Source organism: Atractosteus spatula, chromosome 6 (genome assembly GCF_055471065.1).
Source record: "Atractosteus spatula isolate fAtrSpa1 chromosome 6, fAtrSpa1.hap1, whole genome shotgun sequence".
NCBI lineage: Eukaryota > Metazoa > Chordata > Actinopteri > Semionotiformes > Lepisosteidae > Atractosteus > Atractosteus spatula.
Window position 1 is genome coordinate 17,813,079 of NC_142711.1, and position 22,381 is coordinate 17,835,459.

General features: G+C 42.1%; 1 protein-coding gene and 6 non-coding genes across 7 annotated transcripts; 4 read left to right on the top strand and 3 right to left on the bottom strand.

Annotated features, from left to right (window-relative positions):
* Positions 1-65: 65 nt before the first annotated feature.
* On the bottom strand, positions 66-15,996 carry mcm3l (MCM3 minichromosome maintenance deficient 3 (S. cerevisiae), like). The gene is made up of 18 exons (XM_088918123.1): positions 15,989-15,996; positions 13,770-13,854; positions 12,067-12,179; positions 9,322-9,530; positions 8,851-8,981; positions 8,154-8,392; positions 7,827-7,935; positions 7,085-7,238; positions 6,486-6,617; positions 6,191-6,399; positions 4,069-4,243; positions 3,152-3,278; positions 2,764-2,914; positions 2,524-2,664; positions 2,338-2,432; positions 2,156-2,256; positions 1,904-1,979; positions 66-1,323 (listed from the first exon to the last, which is right to left on the bottom strand). The coding sequence occupies exons 1-18, from the start codon at positions 15,994-15,996 to the stop codon at positions 1,125-1,127; spliced, it is 2,454 nt and encodes an 817-aa protein (XP_088774249.1). The 3' UTR covers positions 66-1,124.
* Positions 13,530-13,602, bottom strand: trnaa-agc (transfer RNA alanine (anticodon AGC)). The gene has a single exon. It is a non-coding gene; the product is annotated as a tRNA-Ala (tRNA).
* Positions 14,753-14,840, top strand: trnay-gua (transfer RNA tyrosine (anticodon GUA)). The gene is given in 2 exon segments: positions 14,753-14,789; positions 14,805-14,840. It is a non-coding gene; the product is annotated as a tRNA-Tyr (tRNA).
* On the bottom strand, positions 15,618-15,688 carry trnag-ccc (transfer RNA glycine (anticodon CCC)). The gene has a single exon. It is a non-coding gene; the product is annotated as a tRNA-Gly (tRNA).
* trnaq-cug (transfer RNA glutamine (anticodon CUG)) lies at positions 15,897-15,968 on the top strand. Its single transcript has one exon. It is a non-coding gene; the product is annotated as a tRNA-Gln (tRNA).
* A 540-nt stretch (positions 15,997-16,536) lies between the features above and the next one.
* Positions 16,537-16,609, top strand: trnar-acg (transfer RNA arginine (anticodon ACG)). The gene has a single exon. It is a non-coding gene; the product is annotated as a tRNA-Arg (tRNA).
* A 1,366-nt stretch (positions 16,610-17,975) lies between these two features.
* On the top strand, positions 17,976-18,047 carry trnae-cuc (transfer RNA glutamic acid (anticodon CUC)). The gene has a single exon. It is a non-coding gene; the product is annotated as a tRNA-Glu (tRNA).
* Positions 18,048-22,381: the final 4,334 nt, after the last annotated feature.

A 22,381-nucleotide genomic window follows, 5' to 3' on the forward strand; every position in this document is an offset into this window, starting at 1 on the left:
CATCTTAATAACAACCATCAGGTGATGATAAACTAGAAAAACATTTGGAATTTTATAAGCTGTAGCTTATAACATTTCTAACAGATTTATAATACCTTTATCATTGCTAGTTGCAGGAGTATACAGATACACCTCTCAGTAATGAGCATCAAAGAGACCACTCTGTGTGGCACTGCAGTAATACTGTATGTCAACTGAAAAAGCACAGAGTATAGGGACCTCCAAAGGATGAGGAAGTACTAAAGTTTTTTAAAATAATTGAAACACCATTTCCTTGTTCATTATTAATGTTACATTGTAGGTTGCATAATTCCTACATGATGCTAGAATATAGTATAAGAAAACCTGAATTAACTTGTTTGCTACATTACATACTAGAAGTAATGTTAGTGTAGTCAGCACATGGGGAGAAAGGGGTGTTTTCTCAAGGAAAGGACGGTGACAGTCACTTGAGAAGATGCAGAACTGTATGCACATTAAATGTGCAACTCCAGGCAGTTCCACATTTCTTCAATCATTAAAAATTGCACTTCGCACCAATGTTCAGGACACTGGAGGATCTGGAGAGGTTAGCTTTAGGATTTGAGTTTAATTGGAACCCAGTAGTCCTTAAAATATTCCCCATTTATACCTCTAATTAGTGTAATAAAGCTCCACATGCTTTACCAGATAAGGAAACATTTACCAAGCTTTTTCCATAAATGACCAATTTCGATTTTTAATGAAAGCTAAAATACCCACATTAGCCATAAATTTAAAGATTAGTTCATAAAGAGCTTTTTTTATTGCACAACCTATATGCACAGTGACTTACAGCATTTTAACTTTCATATTTTATTCCTTCTACAAAGCATTAGGAAGAGTAAATGACTCAATACTCTAAATATATAGACCTTAAAATTTAAGTTTACTAGCTTACAGCGCAAGAATGATGGCTGTACTTTTAAGATTTATCCTTGAGTGAAACTTCAGCACACTTGGGTGGACCCAATTGCAGACACTGGCATTAGGGCACCTTATGAAAAACAAACATTTATACACAGCCGTACAGAGATTTACAAAAGTGAAATTACAAAAGTGCGCACACACAACCTCTCAATTAAACATGTCATCGGTCAGCTGGACTATATCAGGAAAACAACATCTTCTGACACCATAACCTGATTGTCATCTTGCATTTGACCGAGAAGCTGCTTGACTTCGTCGGGCTCAAACAGGTCATTATTGCCTTTATTGATGTTCGCGATGACCTCTGGAATCGAGATGGACTGAGAGCGGGTCGCTTTGAAAGCTTTCAGCAGCGCTGCCTTGAACAGTTTCAGCCTGGTTTGAAGAAAACCAAGAAAATAAGTGCAACAGCCCTGGTTAACTTCAATAGCGGAGTGAAAAGCACTTCTCTGACAGAGAGGCTTGTCAGATTTTAATTCAATGCACTAAATTAGAAAATACAGGAACAAAGTGTCAGGCAGCCTACCTTTGACTTTTGGAAACACAGCATATTACAATTGAAAATAGCCTTTTTTGGAAAAAAGAACTATGCACAAAAGGTTCAAAATGGAGAAAAAAACAGGTTGTGTCTAGAATGTTTTGTGCTAGAGGCTCTTTGGGTAAGGGCCCAAGAACAGGTTTAAAGTTTGCACAACGTTTAACTAACTTTGACAATTTAAATTCTATTGAGGCTTTAAACTTGGTTCTATAAATCAAGGTTTAATAGGTTTCTTAAAGATCACTTACAATAACGGAGGTGTAATATTAAAGCTTCATTTATTCAATTTAATCTAAACTCCATAGTCATTTATCTCCTGAACATTATATCGCATAGAAGCATTTTCACATAAATACACTATTCAAATAACCACAAGCTCTTGAAAGCAAAAAAAAAAAATCACGCTTAGGGTTCTACCTGTCTTTGTGGACTTCAGTCTTTTTCTTTGGTGTTCCTCTGTCTTCTGCACGTCTGTGCCTTTGTCCAGAACCCACTATACCAGTAATGCAAAAACAGCAGGAACTAAATTCAGATCGACAGGGGTTTAATATGATTGTACTGACATTTCAGAAAAAAAAGTTATTTTAAAATCTTTTCCTTCAGCCTGTGCATCAAAACCCATTTGCTGCATCTACGTCCCAAGTTGTAAAAAGCCTTATGAAAACTCACGCTGCACGTCCGAATGCTGTTCATCAAGGCTGAAGTCATAGCAATCCATGTCCTCGGCTTCAGTCAAATCCAGATCCTTGGACATGAGCCTAGAACTCTTTCTGTGAATGGAGGGAGGGGATATATTATCACAGATCTCCCAGAGCTGTGTCGTGGGAAGACTCTAAAAACTGTTGATTTACCTCATGCTTCTCTGGCTTGAATCCTCTTGACTTTGAGGGATGTCGCCATTCATGCTGTCCATGTCCACCTTTTTCTTTTTTTCTTTGTCCAAAATCTGAGAAAACAAAGTTGAGATTTGTAAGAATAAAGAGGTGGGGAGGGAGGGAGGGGTGTTTGACCTCAGTCACACAAAACAAAACGCATACCTTTTTAAAGTAAGCAAACTGAATGAGCTCCAGAGCCGCCTGAGAGTCCTGAAGTTCAACAGCTTTGCTCATCCTGGCTTTCGCGTGGGCCGTGGCCAATCGGATCATCGTCTCCAGAGCTCTGGCCGTGACCGGCATCGTCTGAGGATGCCGGAGAAACAGCGTCGCGTCACAAACCTACTGACTGCTTTCTCAGTGGTGCGGAAGCGAGAGACTCTCCCACTGTCAATGACTATTTACCCGAGCGGAGTCGGAGTTCAGCTGATCATGACTCCTCAGCTTGGAGTACTCTTCAGAGATGAAGTCTGCAGCCTCCTGGGTCAGCAGGGGCTTCATCAGCTTGGCAACATGTACGTACTTCTTAATGAACTCCATGCTGACTATCTTCTCTCTGCCAAGCCAGAATAACAGTTTGACTGACAAGTGCACATTGGTTTAAAACCCAATTTCAATACAGAATAACAGAGTTTTGTGCAGTATTATAAAAAAAAGAATAACTCCATATTAAATGGACTAGACATAAAAACAAAACAAAGACCGCTAAAAATGTCCTGAATTGGAAAAAGGTTACTCTGTGCCAACATCATTTAGGCTAGATATTCATTTTCAGGTAAAATTAAGAACATACTTTTTCTTTCGATGTCCGTGTAAAAGATTGTCCCGCTTTTCATATATCTGAAGTTCTCGGTCAGCTGCTTCGGTAATATTTGGATCCTCTGTGGCAAACAGATCTATTGTGCATCCCAGTGGCAGAGCTGAAATGGGGGGGGGGGATGAAGAGATGCAATGTAAATCAATAGCCAAATACATTTTAAGATCCCTCAGACGATGTTTGCACTAAATTTGGGTGACCAAGTGTTAATTTAGGCATGAAGATTCAGGACCAGTGCCAATCAGAGATATGTATGTGTATCTTTTAAGCATTTAAACGAAAAGCTAACAATTTATCAAAAAGGCAGGTGTACATCAATGTTTTGCAAATCATGAAAGGAGTGCTGAATAGCAACAGCATAATATTCAAGTTTATATCCTGTAAGAAAGCTTAAAACAAAAGATGTATATTCTATCCTCTAATGCTCCAGGTCATCCAGGAGTTTCACAAAGCCTTTGAAAAAAGTTTCATAGAAGTCTCTGGAAGTTGTATTAATAGCCACTATTAAGGAACGGTTTGAAAGCTTAGCCGCACAACTGCTGAAGTTAGAGATTAGACAGAGCTACTGTAGGTCTCAAGGTTTCTTTACCCTCCAGAACGCAACCCCAAAGTGTATTAAAACTGAAAAAATACTGAATGCAGACCTGTATTTCTATGCTAAGTTATCCTTGAACTGGAATTGAAAGCTATGAAAAATGGAGTGTTGTACAGTATAAATTTATCATGGCATAATACGAACTTTGAGGTTAATTTTTCCACAATTTGCTTGGAATGCGAGTTCAATTAAATCAGTGATTGAACTGGAGATATGAAAGTTAAAGCCTTACAAAAACACTTACACTCGAAAATTCAGTTTAATACGTGCTTTACGAACGAAGAAAGTCCTCTCTTACCAGTGCCGTCTTGCTCTCCGGGAGCTCTGTATCTGTGCATACGAAGAACATGCTCAGAGATCTCTCTGTCACTGTCGGGGTCCATGTGGTCCAAGACTATGAACAACAGATCAAATCTTGACAGCAGAGAGTCCTGCAATCCAATATTCTCCATTGGGGTTCTATATTGATCATACTGTAAAGGCAAAAGATATTTTCACTTTTATGGAAGCTAATGATCATTGACAGCAGCGCCAAATGTCCTTCTAGCAAAGATCTTTATCTGGGAGTTTCATGGTGAGAAATAGCCTACCAGAAAGACATGGGGGGCTGGTCAAATGAGAACTCAAGTATAAATGCTGGTGTGGGTCATTTTTCAACAATGAAATGAACATCTGCCGATATCGCACACATTGAAATAACGCTCTCTGCCGCCTTGTGTGGTACCCAGACAACCTTAAATCATATTCATTTTTGGCAATTTCAGGCAATACAACCATCCAATGTCTTACCAAACCTTTCTTTCCAAAGAAAAGTAAAGAACCTATCTTAGGAAGGCAGTTCAACAGATCGTAAGGCTAACAAACTGCTGCTGAAGCAAGACTGTACCTTTGTTCTCAATTAGAGGCTATACAACTCCGTTCCAACCACTGTAATTTACCATCAATGTACTGTCCAGTGTCAAGCACCAACCTGTTGGATCAGTTGATGTGCAATGGGTGGATGATCTAAAATGGAACACACAAGGTGAAGCATCAAACCTGCATGATTAATGTTCTGCTTTTGGTGCCACAACTGTCTAGCAGACAGAACTGTCAGCACTGTGGGAGTACCGTCACAGCTGTGTTAACTGCAGAGCAGTGTTCAGCTGTAAATGTCAGCTTGCAGACCACACCACTGTTGCACAGATGGACATGTAGAGTCAGTTCCCAGGATAGAGAAGAACGATCTGGAGGAACTAAGATCATTGCAGAGTAACCCAAAACAAGTTTAAGACCTCCAATTTTATTTGATAAATTTCATACCCATTTCCGGAGGTTAGAGGCAAAACAAATCAATGACCATTTGGAAAAATACATTTTGCAGGTGGACATTTTCTTTCATTGGCCTAATGTGAACACCTGCAGTTTCATACATAAATCCTCATTTCAACACTTATCAGTGCTGCAAGGATTTCAAACCTTTTAGCAAGTTGTCCCTAATTGGAATACAGTGAGGCCATCTTCTAACACAGGGGTTATACAGTATGTTTCTCCATCTCTGTACACTGGAGAAACACAACAGCTTATGTGAAAATTGGTTGTCAATAAATAGATTGCACACAATCCCCACTTATCACCAGATATTTTTTACACTGTTTATGGAGGGTTATTTTAATAATTCAATAACTTAGTGTGCAATAGCATGTACAGAAGATCTTATTTTAAGATTTCATAGGGTTCCAAAGAAAGCAACCTTGGTGTTTTTTCACACTCACTCCATCTGTTCACTCACTTTGAACAACACGGCAGATAATTCCATCTTAGCCAAGTTTTCTCCATTCAACTCACTTTCAACCTCATGACTCGGTGACACCATGTTGAGCAGTCGGAATGCAGGGAAAACCCACAATAAACTGGAAAAACCGGTACGTTTTTCCAAATGAATGGATTAATAGAATGATGAATAGAACCAGTGAAAACAGTGTGAAGAGGGAAAAGAGCAACAGTGGACTGGGATGCTGGGAATATCGCAGTGCTGCCCATAACAGAACATGAGGATATGAGATGTAATGAGAAATACAACTCAGCAGAGCTCCAGTGCAATTTCCACCTTGTCGTGACACTTCCAATGCTTGGGGAAATTTTGGTCGCTTTTTTTGTGACGTGTTCTGGCAAACCCATGTCAGGAAGGGGCTTACTGTAGACAGTTTCAATCTCGGGTTCAAAAGGCTGCATATTACTCGCAACACCGCTTACAAAGAGTGCCATGATCTAACCACATTGATTACGCCGCTGCAGGCGGAGAGAAGCATTGCAACCTTGGTTTAGAAACGCAACGTTGAGAGCTACATTCCCCACAAAGTTTCCCTCCCATACCTGTAGCTGCTACTGCTCCTCGTGCCACTCGTTTCCCCTTTTGCACCGACGTAGCTCTTACTCACCCTCCCGTAAACCGGGTTGGCTGCGGCCAGCACGCTGCAGCGAGCGTTCAGCCGAGCCTGGATCCCTGCCTTGGCGATCGTGACGCGGCCCTGCTCCATCACCTCATGGATGGCGGTCCGGTCCATGTCCGACATCTTGTCAAACTCGTCGATGCAGACGACGCCTCGGTCCGCCAGCACCATGGCCCCGGCCTCGAGCCTGCGCTCTCCTGCGGAGAAGCGAGGAAGGGTTCACGACGCGCGATGGAACCAACAGGCACCGGCGCCAGCAACGGGCGGGTTCAGGTCAGCTCACCGGTCTCCTGATCCGTGGTGACGGCTGCGGTCAAGCCCACCCCTGATGACCCCCTTCCAGTGGTGGGAATGGCCCGCGGAGCCGTGAAGAGCACATAGCGCAGCAGCTGGGACTTCGCCACAGAAGGGTCGCCTGAAGGAAGCAGATTCAGCAGAAAGCAGTTCATGCAGATGAAAGGAGGATTGAAAGTCCACAGTGCTCGACTGAAAACCGATGCCGAGACGTTTGTACCACCAAAAAATATTTTACTACTTAAAAATGCTTCCAACGTGAGAAGTTACTAATGCAAGTGGTTGTAGTAAACAGATCAACAACAGATTTCCATCATTTGGATTTTCCCTAAAGCTTGCTTCAGGCCCAACAACAGTTCTTCCAGAGTAGAGCCGTGTTTTAGGATCTGCATCATGTCACCATAAAACACTGGACCTTTATGGATTTTGAATTTAAAAGTTTCCCTTTGATTACAGCTAGGCTCCTTAAGGTGTTATACTTACTATCTTATGTTGGTTTGTATTGTTAAAGGAGAAAATGCACATTTCACTCAAGTCAAGATTGTGAAGAGAAGCCTTTTAAATCGGCATGCAGAAACAAAATCTTACCTATTAGTAAGATATTGATATCGCCTCTTATACGTGTCCCATTTTCCAAAACCTTCTCATTTCCTCCAAGCAACAGACACAGAATTGCTTTTTTAATATACTCATGGCCATGGATACTAGGTGCCAGCGACTTGCTCAAATGTTCAAAGACATCCTGGTTAAGGTTAAGAAAAAAAAGCAATTAATATGCTTCTTATATGTAAAAGGTCTTGGTCAACCACCTAAGCAAAATGCTTGTTCTACCGCCTCCTAGAAACTCCATGTTTAACTGAACTGCAAGAATGATTAATACAACAGCCATGTAATAACTTGTCTCCATTGCATGATTAGGGAGAACTGCACATACGTGTGGGATCAATTCCACTGAATTTTGCATTCGTCCAAGGGTCCTGCAAACCAACACACACTTCAACAGGTATCAATATGGTCAAGCCAATATTTCAAGAACCAAGTTTCCAGATGTAGAATGGCCAAATGACCTCTCACTCATTGGGCTGCTGTATACAGATCCACTAGTCAGCCTACAGCCACATCTTAAAGGATACTAAGGAACCTGGTACAAGAACATAGCACAGTTTGTTCCAGGCAGCCCTTCAATTATACTCCTTTAAAAGACTAAAAGTGGCTTGAGTGAGCTATTTACTGAATGCAAAAAAAAATACATTTCCACAAAAATAACATGAGAGATGGTTAACACTGAAATTGGATAAAGATTTTTTTGACTTTTTGGAAGTATACATACTTTGGAATGGGTTCTACAGAACTTCTTTATCTTGCCCACATCATCAGCAGAAAATGTAGGAGCCATTTCCTTGCTCAGAAGCTTTATATTGTTGGCAAGTAGGATTGTCCTATTCAGAAGGGGAGAATTAAAAAAGGGCTTATTTAACAGTAAAGGAAAAACTCAACACTTAGGCCTAAAAGATAGAGGAAAAAGGTGAAAAATGTACTGCAACATGAATTTCTGTGTATGCAAACAGCTGACAACAATAATCTACTAAGATATGCTAGCGTTTTTAAAAAAAGCCACTATCAGGAGCCCACTGGGCAAGATCATGTTTCATGTTACCTGAACGTGCCTGAAGTGTAGCCTCCGTGCTTGGCTGGGAGACAACGATAGACTCCTACCAGCTGCACTCTGTCTCCAGGCTTGACTTTGTCAACCAGATCATCGTCGGTGATTATGTCAATCGAGCGAGGCAACTGGCCTGCAGGTGCTTTTTCGGGCATCTCCTGGATGGTCAGCGTCTGATGGTCCTTGTACGTACTGAGCCCAAATTCTGTCTCTAAAGGATTATTCTCTTCATCCTGTAGAACGATATTCCAGGAGTTCCGAGTCTGTCTGCCTGGACCTCCCAGGCATGCACAAACCAGCACTCACAAACAAAAAATTGACATGGCATTTTAGGTTGTAGTACTGAAATATGACATTCCTCCTTTATTCTTAAAGGTTTGCATGCCCTTAACACTATCTGTAGAAATGTGTTGCCCTGAAAGAGAGCTATGAATTAACTACCCCAGCAAAACTGATCCTGCTACTATTCTTCCATTCATCCTACTTCTAACCTCTTCATTTAATTCAGGAGCGCAGGAGAGCCGTAGCCTATCCCAACAAGCAATGGGCGCAAGGGAAAAAACACCCTGAATGGGATGTCAGTCCATCAGAGGCTATTCTTCCAGCTGAAACTAACCGCGACACAAAGTCACAGAATATCCGATTTGTTGAACCAGGTTCTGCAGCAGTAGGCAGACTGAAAAGAGCATACCTTAGTTGGGTAGATTGCACTTGAAGGAAAAGCATCTAAAGAGGTGAGGTCAGTGTACCTCCTTTCAAGCGTTTTCTTAGTAGCAGGACAGTAGTGTACACTACGGGTCACCTTGGGCCTCACCAGTGAACCTTGTAAGAAAAGGTCAGAAAGAGCGACTGTGTCATGCCACAACTGCTGGAGCAAAACACTAGATTATTAACAACTATGATAATGATAACATATCATTATCAGACAACTATGGTGGTCTGACAACATTTTTTGGGGAGGAAGGAGCTACAGAAATATGCCTCTAATTCCACGTTTTCTACAAACTGTTAAAATTTCTATTAGGGCCGACAAGCATAAGGGAGTCAAACCTGGTGCGATTGATTTGGTATTTGGATAGCCCCCTTATCTCAAAATGACTTCCTCTTTATGTAGCTAATAGATCTAGTGATGGACAAATTGAACAATGAAAAACAATCTTACACTTGGTGACGATTCCTTCGATACAGACCATGTTGCCAAGTAAACGTGCAGTCAGCGTGCGTGGAGAGACGTGCTTCCCTCCGAAACTTCCTTCCAGGCCCACAAAGAACTCTTCAAACTGCTTGGCATAGGTCCCGTCAACGGAGGCCACAAAATCTTTCAAGGCTCTTTGAAAAGCAATGAGCTCCTTAAACGCATCGTTAACCAACCTGGAAAACAAATGAAAACTATTGATCCATGGCATAAATTTCTAACATTTTCACGAGTCAGTCCTGAGCGACAAAGTTTTCAGATCACCAACAGTTTTGGGCATACGCAAAAAGAATCAAGCACGGTCTGATTTGCCATTGTGCCCGTCCAGAAAGGTTAAAAAGACTGAAAGATTATTCCAAACTAAATATAACGCATAAACATGCTTTTCATTATTCAACAGTCCAAGATGCTGAGCATCAATAGCAGGGGGCTGTTGGGGAGTTTTTCTTGTTGTCCAATCAGTAGATGTACTGTCTCATGAGGCAGGAATGAAGGAAAGTGTGTAAAACGGGACCAAAATTAACATCAGGTGAATAATGGCAAAAGGGAACTGGCAGGTCCCATTGAAAAGCTTAGTCCATTTCAGAATGAACATGACCTGAAGAGTTTAGCATGAAGACGCCTACTACATTGTTTCAAACCTAATATTCAGTAACTTACAGTTACTTAAAAACTGAATGTGCTCCAAACTCCACGTAGGCAAGACTGGGTCTTCTTATGCAGGTTAGAAGTTAAGGTGACCCATCATGGGTCAAAAGATGTGAGCATGCGTTCGAAAAGCTGAAGGTTTGGGCTTTTGCAGGTCCACAGTTGTCCCATTTCCCACATGTTGATTCATTCTTCCCAGTCCCTCAGAGCCTGATTTATCAGGATCAAATTGATCAAGGTGATCAGCAAATTGATAAGCGGAATCTCATCTCTCTCAGAAAGACCTACACCTAATCAGCCATTCTGGACCATGAAGTGGTTTGAGTCAGAAAAGCTTCACGATTTCCCGTATGGCGCTCAGTTCGAGGTAAAAATGGACAACTTGTGGGGCTATACATTAGGGGAAACTGCAATGCTTTTTTTAAAGACTTTCTGACTCTGAAATATATCAGCATTGATGATTGTATTTAAAACCGGAGTGAGCAGTAAAATGTACATATTGTGCAAAACATGCATAGTATTGTGCAATTTACATCACAAAATAGATTGAATTTCCAGGTACGTGCAGCTCCATATTTCGCGATTCAGAACAAGGCTACTCAGTTTCTGATGAGGTGAAGAAGGCTTGAGAAAACATCTCTTCCAATGCGATAAAAATATCGCCCCCGACATTTAGACAGTTTTTCCAACAAAATACTACTTGTTCCAACAAGCGGATCTTGTTGGAACATTTCCGCAGGAAAACGTCTGCTGCACAACCTGTACATCGCATTACATTAGCCATTAACGGGATTAGTGAGCAGGAAGGGCCACATCACATCAGAATTTGTGCAAACTCTCACTCTCGCCCGTGGAGAGACCTGGTTTGTGACATGGCGACTTGCAGTACTTTTATGAAGCTCACAAATGTGTACTTAATTCTGAATTTGTCCAATTTCGAGATACATTGAATTAATTAAATTTTGTTTCTGAGATTTAAAACCAGGCTGAGAAATTGGGACTGCAGCTCGTTTTTGGCAGACGTTAAAAACACCACCTCGAGACAGCACTGGCTGCCTGCCCACGTGATGTACTTATGCATTTAGCGCGTGTGATCTTCAAGGAACACTAATGTAGAGCCATTGGCTTCTTGGCCCATACAGCTGATAAAGAGCCTGCCATGGGGCTGACACCCAGAGGTGAGGCTGCTGGAGGGCTCAAGAAGGGTTTGCCGAGTTGTGATGGCAAGTTGGCAATACGATTGTTTTTTAAAACTCAGGAAAAATTACCAAGAGAAGAAAATCGATTTGTATTGGCATAATAATATGCCGCACACAATTTAGTTGTCATACAATAATTCATTAAAGGTGGTTTCCCCAAAGTCCAAATTCTACTACTCATAAAATCACGAGCGTTTACAAATCTTAATAAAAAATTGCAGATGAATATAAAAAAAAAGTCAAGGAATGCTGAAAGTCTTTTAGGAGACAAATTCCAAAACATCTGTTAAAAACCTCAGAGTTTCAGACCGCCATCCAACATTAATTCACACAATTAATACGAACATGAAAATTTACCAAGGTAATTTTGATACAAATCGGGAAACTTCGTTTCTATATATTACATGGAGAAAAAAATAAAACATTACAGAGAATCAGACTTAAGTGTTCATATTACTTTCAATGTTCCATCTCAAGGATTCACAGACGTTTTCCGCGCAAGGGGAGCCGACTCCTAAACTTTAAGCAACAAATACAATCAGCCGTGAAGTTGTTTTTCCTTTTTTGAGAGAGTATGAACTGTATATAACTTCTGGTTAGTGATTTGACCGTTGCTCTCACTCCGGTTTTGCTGTGATGAACAAAGGTGAGCAGGCTACCATGAGCGAATCTGTTTGTAACCAAACGGGCGATGAAGACACTTTTCCTTTTCCTCGAGTCCTGTGAACAATCACCAGGTACACTGCTACTTCCACGGGGTTAAGAAGTAAGCCCCTCGTTTACCTTTCATATTAAAATAGTTCTGACGCTAACTGTCCTACAGCATCTCACATCAGTTTATAGTCCTCTAGTTAAGAATACTTACAAGTTGGCTCTCCTCTCATTTCTTCTTCGGAGATCGTTAATATTGACAATTAAACGACAGCGATTTTCTGAGACCATAGCTCTTACTTTCCCATGATAAACACCTTGATCTTGCTGCAGGGGGGAAAAAAGACAGAACGGATTATAAGTTTCTCAATCTCGCAAAAGAAACCGGAACATTATTTAATCGAACTCGCTTCGCAGCTCCAAAGCAACTTTAATGTTTCGTTTGCTAACAGGGAAGTCTAAAAAAAAAAAGGTTTCTCTGCCTTCTGAGAAATGCTGAACGGCTTGTACAACTAGAACTCAGTTAGCGAGGTAAGGCAAGGAGATGAAAGGCCATTAATTTCTAACTAGAGCTGTAATTACGCTCTTACTCATCCAACTGATGAGCTTTTTGCGTCACACGCAGAAAGACTTTTCACAGACGCGACAGGCAGTAAACTTCTTTAGCAGCTGTAATATATAATGTGTCAGCTGGGCGACCGCCAGCAGTTTCTACAGTACGCTTATTCAAACAAGCTGTTCACATCCCAAGACCAAATAGCCCAACAGACATAGCACTGGGAGTTCTTGCTTTTTGCATTAGAAACGTACATGTTAAATATGCAGCCTTATGTTGATACGTTTGATGTGGCAAATACAGTGGAAAGCTTAATCATCGCGGACTTAGGGTAACAACTGAAAACACAAACACCTATGGGTCAAACGGATGTAAAAAAACGTATTCGCCTACATCATCATCCAGAAAATCCAAGTACTCTCTCTGCGCTTCACGCAGCTCTTGGTCTTCAAAACCACCGTCCATTCTATTAATCGGTTCTTTAACCCCCACTAAAACAGAAGATTTAGGACCACGCTCAGCCGACTTGCTTTATTCCGGAAGAAGGGAACCAATCACAGCTTTTAAAACTACACGTGCGCAGAAAAATTAGGTGTTCTCTATTATTACCTAATGAAGAAATGAAATTGCCTGTGACTTAAAAACATAAGATTAGCCAGGGCATTACCTTAACAATTCAATGTCCGAACTGCCATAAGCATTATAGTGTATTAATGTAATTAACATCTGTTAATTCACTCCCTGCTTGATCATTTGCATTGACTTAACGGATAGATGCAAAGAAATGCCTGGAGCCTTTTTTTGTTTTTATTACGCGTAATTTGCTGATAGTATTTTTTCTAATCCGTTTGTTTACTACACACCACTGAGATGCTGTTCAGTGGAAGAAGCGGTAGAAATTTGAAAGCACCTAAAGCCCGCTAATTGCTGATACAGAATCACATTATTAATTAGAATTGCTTATTATTCTAAGGACAATCACTGAAAACCTTACGTATCTACGTGTAAGAACCAGCTAAACAAAATGTTTAAACATGACGTACTGTTTCAAACTGGACAAAGTGGACAAAAACTATGAAATTTCAACTTCCTTACTCGCTGCTTGGGGATACAAAACAGGCTGGAGAATGCGGGCATCGATCCCGCTACCTCTCGCATGCTAAGCGAGCGCTCTACCATTTGAGCTAATTCCCCTTTGCGACCAGTAGCCTCTCTTTTCAGTCATGCTAGTCTTAGCCAATCAACGTTCGTCTTGCTGAAAACACTTGACCAATCAAGAGTGCAGATTCTCAATCTTGGTCAATTTCGCCCAATCGTCTCCCGAACTGCTACCATGATGCGGGCAGAGTTTAACCACTCACGTCTGGGAGGACTGTTGACTTGTTTTCCCGTCTCCTGTCGCTCCCGCACCTCAGACGGGGAGTCCGGGAGTTCCGCGTTTCCCCTCTGTATTCCCAATTTTAAATATTTGGATGAATCTCCAAATCACCGTTTCTGCTTGCTTTTTATTTTCCACAGCACCATTGTTTCATCATCCACAGTGTGTTACTTGGAAAGAAATACTTGTTAATTGAAACATACTCCTTTTTTTAACAATTTGATTACCTGCAGTTTTCTTTGAACAGATGTTGGTAAATGTAAAAAAAAACGTTTAGTAAAATGTTATTGTTAAAAGTTTCCTGAAGTGAGTTTAACACGTGTTTTATTTACTGTTATTATTTAGTCTCGGGTATTTTTTTATTTGTAATCGTGCGCTGAAGACCGCGACAGAAAGAAAAGTGTTCAGTTCTACACTGCTGGATATGACACTCCTCAGAGTCAGAACAGTACCGGAGTGTCCCGCCCCAAAACGCGGGATTGACTTCTGAAACCTCGCCCAAGCTTTTGCCAGGCTGATTCTGTCTCTTTCACAGTCTAGACAAGAACGATGAGGTCTCCTTTTTGTGCGCATGTGTGTCCGGCGGATACCTGTGTCTCTGCTGCTCTCAGCACCCGCCCCTCTCCGTGAGGAGCAGGACCCCTGTGTTCTGAGGTCAAGAAACCTGAGCGAGCGGGCAGCTCCCTGCACTATTTGATCTGATCCTAACTGGACAAGGGGCGGTATTGGAATGAACTCACGAAATGTTTGTCTCCAGCCACTCGCTGTAAAGTGTTGCAATTTCTCTTAAGAGTGCTCTCATATTACAACAAAAATTACGCGTACCCGTGAAGTCAAATGAGAGAGAAACGCTTGAAACAAGAGTGAAGAAACGAGTTAAAAACCTGACGTCGAACCGAGATTGAAATGACCAGGAACACCGCACGAATTTAGGCTGAACATGTGAGGAAAGAAGCACTGGCCGTCCCTTCGATAGCTCAGTTGGTAGAGCGGAGGACTGTAGAGGCATCTGCTAGGAATCCTTAGGTCGCTGGTTCGAATCCGGCTCGAAGGAAGACGTTGTTTTATTGTTCTCTGGAACAATCTCTTGAAAATTAAAAATAGCGCAACTCAGAGGTTGATCGAAAGCTTAATAAAGGCTGAAGCAAAAGCTCCCGGTGTTGGTTGTCCTCAACCGATTTTTACCGATAAAGTATACAGTGTGTCGTCTCGCCCTGGTAGAGTGGCTTGTAATCACAGACTCAATGAAACAGCTGCAGATGGGTGTAACTGTCGGAGATGTAGCTCAGTGGGTTCAATCCCCGGCACCTCCACTCAGACTTTTGTTAAACGTGATATCTAGGTAAGACACATGCTGTAGGCAGTTGTTTTTTCACATTGCGATCCAAAGAGCCTCAAATGCCCAGTCCGACATTAACCGAACCGGAATGGATTGAGAGCCGGAATGAGCTCATACTCGCTCCCAGTGCTAAAACAGACTTAGCGCTTCCCCGAGCACCGTCTAGAGCTCCTGGACAGGGCTCTGTACCCTACTGCTCCTGTCTGCCAGCAGTGACTTTGACTAAATAATTGTGCGCTTGCAACCTTCCGGCAACGGCCGACGAGACTGCAGTAGGCACGGGGTGGAAACACCCGCTGCTTATTGTAAGTTTCACAATAAGCAGTAGCCTGATTCTTTAATCAATTGAAATCTATTTTTTTGGGGTTTCTTTGTGTTGGTGTAAAACCACTATAGAGTCTTGTGATAAACTGCATTCGTAATCCATGAACAGGATTTAAAAAAGAAGACTTTATGTTGCTTTGTAAAGGTTTAAGAAAATAAACGTTTTGATGCGCCAGCCGGGAATCGAACCCGAGTCGCAAGAATGGGAATCTTGCATGATACCACTACACCACTGGCGCACCTAGGAAGCCATTCTCCACACGAATACTTCAGCGCTGTTTCCTCTTTCCACAAATGATCCAGAGCGCAGAAGGGGAGTATCTGGAGCCCGATGGTTATTGATCGGTGATTGTTAAGCGGGATTGGGACGTGTCTGTGAGACTGAAAGCGGACGGAACAGTTTGCAGGGCTCAGATGCACAGCTGCTACATCAAAAGGGAGCACAGCGGTTCCATGGTGTAATGGTTAGCACTCTGGACTCTGAATCCAGCGATCCGAGTTCAAATCTCGGTGGAACCTGTGAGGTGCGTTTTTCTTACATCTTCATCGGTGTAAAAAAGAAACCTTTAATGTATCGTTAAGTTAAAATCGATCACTTCCTGAACTTATGTACGAAACTCTCTTGATTTTGGCTCTCATTGCTTCATTACAGGTGTGCTTTTAGGATTCCAGAGCCGTTCAGGTAATTTTCATTGATGAAGGAAGCTTTTTTTTCCGAATCTGTGATCTGCTCGCCCAACAGGGTCTGCTGTCCTTCTGATTTATGTTTAAAAGGTCACAACTGAATAATAATAAAGGTCACAACTGAAAAATATTTCCAACTGCTCAACTGAGTGAAACAACAACAGGACCTAAGATTACACTAATTAAAGAGATAACTAAAGTCTGGAATACGTGACAGCTGTATGGTGTTTTGGAAGAAAACGGTTTTTCTTTGATGTCGAAATCAAGCGGAGTTTTAACGTTACACATAGATTTCGAGAAAATGTAGAAAACACCTGTATCCAAGTTAGAAAAGTTGGAGCGGGGCGATGCCGTACTAGTAGCGGCGCTGAGCTCACTGTGGTGCGGTGCAGCTGTGTCAGCGGGGCCAGTGGCGCAATGGATAACGCGTCTGACTACGGATCAGAAGATTGTAGGTTCGACTCCTGCCTGGCTCGTCTTTCTTTTAAACACATCGGGCTGCTCACTAGGACATTGCCTTCTGTTCATTGTTGATAGCCTTAACCAATCAAGACCCGTATCGCTAACAAGAATTGTCCAATCACAGTGTCCGCTCTCCTGTTAGGTAGTTTTCGCCCAATCACAGCGCTCCCTGCTGCCAAGCTATGGGTCTGGAGTTCAGCCAAGCAAGTGCTGGTTTGTCACTCACATGGTTTTTCAATTTAGACCCGCCAGGAGTACCGATTGCTATATTTTCGTTCCTTGTCCGCTTTAAAATATTCGTCTTATTTGCAAGCTGTCACACAAACAGAAATCGTTGCGCGGTATTTTAACACACCTGGTGTTTGGATTCAGTGGGAGCTACTTCTGCTTCGTATTCAAAAATGGATAACATGTAAATAAAGGTTTGTCGATTTCAGTGTTTTGTGTTTTTACTAGTTCCATACTTAGTTGACTTTATGGTTTTGATTTTGAGTCTTTATAATATTAAGTATGTCTTTCTCATTTATCTTCGTCTTGTAAAGTTTCAAAATCCATGTAACTGTGCTAAAAATGTGCGCGGGGACACTCATCTGTTTATACCCGCAGTAACTTCGAAACTGTTACTGTCGAAATACAGCTACGGTACCTTTTTCGGGAGTAGAAAGCAGAGAAGTTCTCGATGATATGGCAAAATGTAAAAGAGGAAAACCCGCAGCCTCATGGACCAGCAGCAACCCCTCATTGTATAAGGCTGTTGTTTTGTTATTGTGGCATGCTTAAACATTATTTTTAAGCTAATACGATTTTTATAACCGGATTTTGGAGCAAATTTCAGACATTGATGATTCAACCTTGTTTTGAGGTTTGGTTGCTGCTCTCTGGTTGTCTTTCTCGTTTTCCGACCTTCTTGCTTGCTTCCTGGTATACGTTTTGCTTCGCGATGTGGATTGGTGTTCCCTCTCTCTCCTGAGTCCTGCACAGGATCCATACTTCCTACTTGCCCGCTCTTACAATTAATCTCTAAATCGCTAAAAACTCACACCGAAGAGCTCGGTCTCTTAGACACGTCCGGATTCGCTCCCAACCATCACCCTGCGGGTCTGAGAGAATGATCTCCTAAAATGTGAAAACGAAAATAAGTCACGGAAAAATAATCCCACAAACACCTTCGAGTATCAAGACGTTTCGCTATGCAACAAGGTCTTTGTTCCAAGCAGATCGTATTTTCTCTTTCTTACACACAGCAGCTCTGAGTGTCGCTGCTGTCGCTACACAGACTGTAAAAGCGTGTCGATCGCTCTCTGTGTCCTATTAAGACCACCGGCGCGAATCCCAGTTACCGCTGTCTTCTCTTCACACACAGTGAGAAACTCGACCGTCTCCCTGGTGGTCTAGTGGTTAGGATTCGGCGCTCTCACCGCCGCGGCCCGGGTTCGATTCCCGGTCAGGGAAGGGTCTCCTTTTCCCTCCTGACGCAGATACCTCCTTGAACCACGTCTGTTAAATATCACCACAAAATAACCTTCGAGCCCCAGATACTGCGCTCTGGGTCATTTGTGAGTGGAAAGAGCGCTCAAGCAGTCAACCTGGTTACACGTGTTTTCTACATTTTGTATTTTAAAATAACGTCTCTTTAAACCAAAGTTTATGTGTCGAGCTGAAATTGTGCTTGATTACGAAATCAAAGAAAAACCGCTTTCTTCCAAAATATCACCCCGTTTTCACATCTTCCAGACTGCTTCTCTCTTCTAGTACTAAAGCAGACCAGAGAGTCGGAATGTAACTTCTTTCATCAAGCAAAGCACCTGAAGACCCTAAAATAGTAAAAACACACCTGTAATAAAGAAAACAAAGCAGAAAATAAGATGAGAATTCTGAACTCAAGTTCAAGAGCTCATCATTGTTAACCTAAAGTTATATTTACGGTCTCATCTACACTTGTAAGATTAACAAAAAGCTCGCCTCATTAAAAAAAAGTATTGGAATTACGGGGCGGTATTGGAATGAACTCACGAAATGTTTGTCTCCAGCCACTTGCTATAAAGTGTTGCAATTTCTCTTAAGGGTGTTCCCATACTGCTACAAGAATTTCGAGTACCCGTGAGGTCAAATGACAGAGAAACGCTTGAAACAAGACTGCAGAAACGAGTTATAAACCTGACGTCGAACTGAGATTGAAATGACCAGGAACACCGCACGAATTTGGGCTGAATGTGTGAGAAAAGGGGTGCTTTTTAAGTGGGAGTGCGGACGTGTCTGTGAGACTGAAATCGGACGGAACCGTTTGTAGAGCTCAGATGCACAGCGGCTACAGCAGAGCTTCGACGTCACACAGGCACCGGAGTCTCACGCAGACAAATTAAACACGCAGAAGATCTCATTATGGATCTTTAAAGCTCTTTCCCAAGCCAGCGGTTCCATGGTGTAATGGTTAGCCCGCCGGACTTTGAATCTAGTGATCTGAGTTCATATCTCGGTGGAACCTGAGCCGGGTATCCTTCTTACTCTGACTACGGATCAGAAGATTGTGGGTTCGACTCCTTCTTGGCTTGTCCTTCTTTTAAACACATCGGGCTGGTCACTAGCACATTGCCTTCTGTTCAAAGTTGGTGGTCACGTATTCCAGACTTTAGTTATCTCTTTAATTAGTGTAATCTTAGGTCCTGTTGTTGTTTCACTCAGTTGAGCAGTTGGAAATATTTTTCAGTTGTGACCTTTATTATTATTCAGTTGTGACCTTTTAAACATAAATCAGAAGGACAGCAGACCCTGTTGGGCGAGCAGATCACAGATTCGGAAAAAAAAGCTTCCTTCATCAATGAAAAGTCCCTGAACGGGTCTGGAATCCTAAAAGCACACCTGTAATGAAGCAATGAGAGCCGAAATCAAGAGAGTTTTGTACATAAGTTCAGGAAGTGATCGATTTTAACTTAACGATACATTAAAGGTTTCTTTTTTACACCGATGAAGAAGTAAGAAGAACACACCTCACAGGTTCCACTGCAATGTGAACTCAGATCGCTGGAGTCAGAGCCTAGAGTGCTAACCATTACACCATGGAACCGCTGTGCTACTTACTTATGTAGCAGCTGTGCATCTGGGCCCTGCAAACTGTTTCGTCCGCTTTCAGTCTCACAGACACGTCCCAATCCCGCTTAACAATCACAGATAAATAACCATCGGGCTCCAGATACTCCGCTCCTGCGCTCTGGATCATTTGTGGAAAGAGGAAACAGCGCTGAACTATTCGTGTGGAGAGTGGTTTTTTAGGTGCGCCACTGGTGTAGTGGTCTCATGCAAAATTCCCATTCGAATAAAAACAAAGCGTTTCTTTTAAACCTACACAAAGCAATGCAAAATATTGTTTTTTAATCCTGTTATGGATTACGAATGCAGTTTATCACAAGACTGTGGTGGACAGACGCAGAGCCCTATCCAGCAGCTCTAGACGGTGCTCGGGGAAGTGCCGAGTCTGTTTCAGCACTGGGAGCGAGTATGAGCTCATTCCGGCTCGGTTATTGCTGGACTGGCCAGCAGCTTATTGCGTGGTTTGAGGAATATTTTCAAATTTGATGACTGGGGGGCTTTGGAGACTGTTTGCACATTTCCTCCTGTTGAAACCCCAGCTATGGTTAGGGTTAGCGTTCACACACTACGTAGACATTTCTTACGCTCAGTGCTGGATTCTGTGACCCAGGTGAACTTTAGGACAGGTAACAATTTGAGCTTATCTTCAACTTTTTTTTCGGAGACCTTTGGCTGGCCGTGTTGTACATTGCACCATTTCAGGAAGTGTATCCTAAAAATTGAGTAAGTTTAAAAGTTGTTAGAAAACTGATTCTACTCGGCAAACTCTCTAAATCTGGCCATTTCAAGTGCAACTGGAAATATAAGTGAAGTCAACAGTTCATGGTTCTTGCAACCCTAACCCTACACGTGCCTGAAATTCACCACCTTTTCAATAGCATATTAAAAGCACTGCTTGGTGGATTGCAAATTTGCATAAAGAAGATGCATCATCTAAGAAAATTTGTTTCCAACAGCCTTTTTTCAGTGGATTGGGTTGTTTTACAATGATATTGCGTTGTACATATGATGGCATCTTGTACCTCCAGCAACCTTATTTACTGTATCTCTTGCAGTAAATGCCCAGACATCTACACTGGAGAAACAAGAAGGAGACTCGGAGAGTGCTTCAGAGAACATCTTAAGGCTGTGAAGATTAAAGATCTCTCCAAGCCCATTGTTTCTCATTTCACCTCTGACGGCCATGATCACTCAAATCTCTCCGTCTGTGGTCTCAAGACTGTTTTCCGAACTCATATATCAGAAAGACTACAGAAACCAAAATTATCCTGCAGCTAGGATCACACCTTCCCCCTTCTCTTAACAACAGACTACTTTTCTACTAAATTCTCTCTGTTCATTTGAGGTTTGATTTCACAACTCTCCACACCTGTCCTGACTTCACACCTCTTGATTGGCCTCTCTTTCTGTCCCATGCTCCCCCACCTCGCTCCTCCTCTCTCCCTGCTTTTGTTCTCCTGCTACATTACCTTTGCTTACTGCCCTGTTTTTCTCACACCTGAAGAAGGCTCCGCGGACGAAACGCTGTGTTTTCTTTCTTCTCTTTTCAGCATGGAATAAACCTATTACTTGTTCCTTTGCAGCCTACGCATGCTGACGCAGCTACCCACCCGAAGTACTACATCCACACGGAGGTCAGTATCTTGCAGACTAGTTAATATATTATTTGGAGATCGTCTCAGCTATGAGCTCTATTACAACAAAAAACTTGCAGAACAAAGTTTGAGACCAGCTGATCTTGATCTTTGAGCTGTGCTGAAGGCTCAGCATTGTTGTTGTTCTAATTAGCAAAAATTACAGGGGGCTCTAAAATCAGAACACTTCAATTGATCAAATCAGTCGGTTAATTTGTGGGCCGTAATTATTACTTTTTATGTCTCGTGTCAGGATATAACTGAATGTGCCAGGCAGTGTAATGTTATTTTTAAAGTAAGGATGGCGTTTCTGTTAAAATACATCAGATAGTCTTTTTGCATGTGTTTGAATGTCAAGGACTGCTTCCTCAGCTTTGTAATTCAAAAACAAATGAAAATAGAAGTAAAGCCTCCTTGTCGATATAAGGGTTATTACAAGTGTTCAATTGCTTTTGTGCTTTGGTTTAGATTTTGTTTCCTTGTAAGCATGAAATTTCAATGCTCGCTGCTTGGGGATACAAGACAGACTGGAGAATGCAGGCATCGATCTCGCTACCTCTCGCATGCTAAGCGATACCTGAAAAAAGATACCTGCAGAAATACAGGCTCAGTGACCACAGCCTGGCCATAGAAACTGGGCGACACAGGCAGACCTGGCTGCCCAGAGAGGACAAACTGTGCTCCCACTGCCAGCGGGGAGAAACAGAGACAGAGATGCACTTCCTGCTGCACTGTGACAAATATGTGACAGCCAGAATCACAACAAGTCCCAATCTTACTGGGAGAGGGAGGAGGGAACTCAGGTGAACTGGCAGCCCAGTATGTGATCTCCTGTCACAGCCTGAGGAACAGTGAGTCTGTCTCACAAAAAATGCTGCATATGTTTATATGTAAATGTCTTATGTCTAAATTAAAATGTAAATGTCTTTGGATTTTTCAAGTTAACTGTATTTGTTTTACTTTGACAATGCTGATTTATTCATTGGTCTTGCCAACAAAGCACCTTGAAATGAATTGAATTGACTGAGCAGCACATGATTGGCTACAATCTCAGCTAGAATCTTG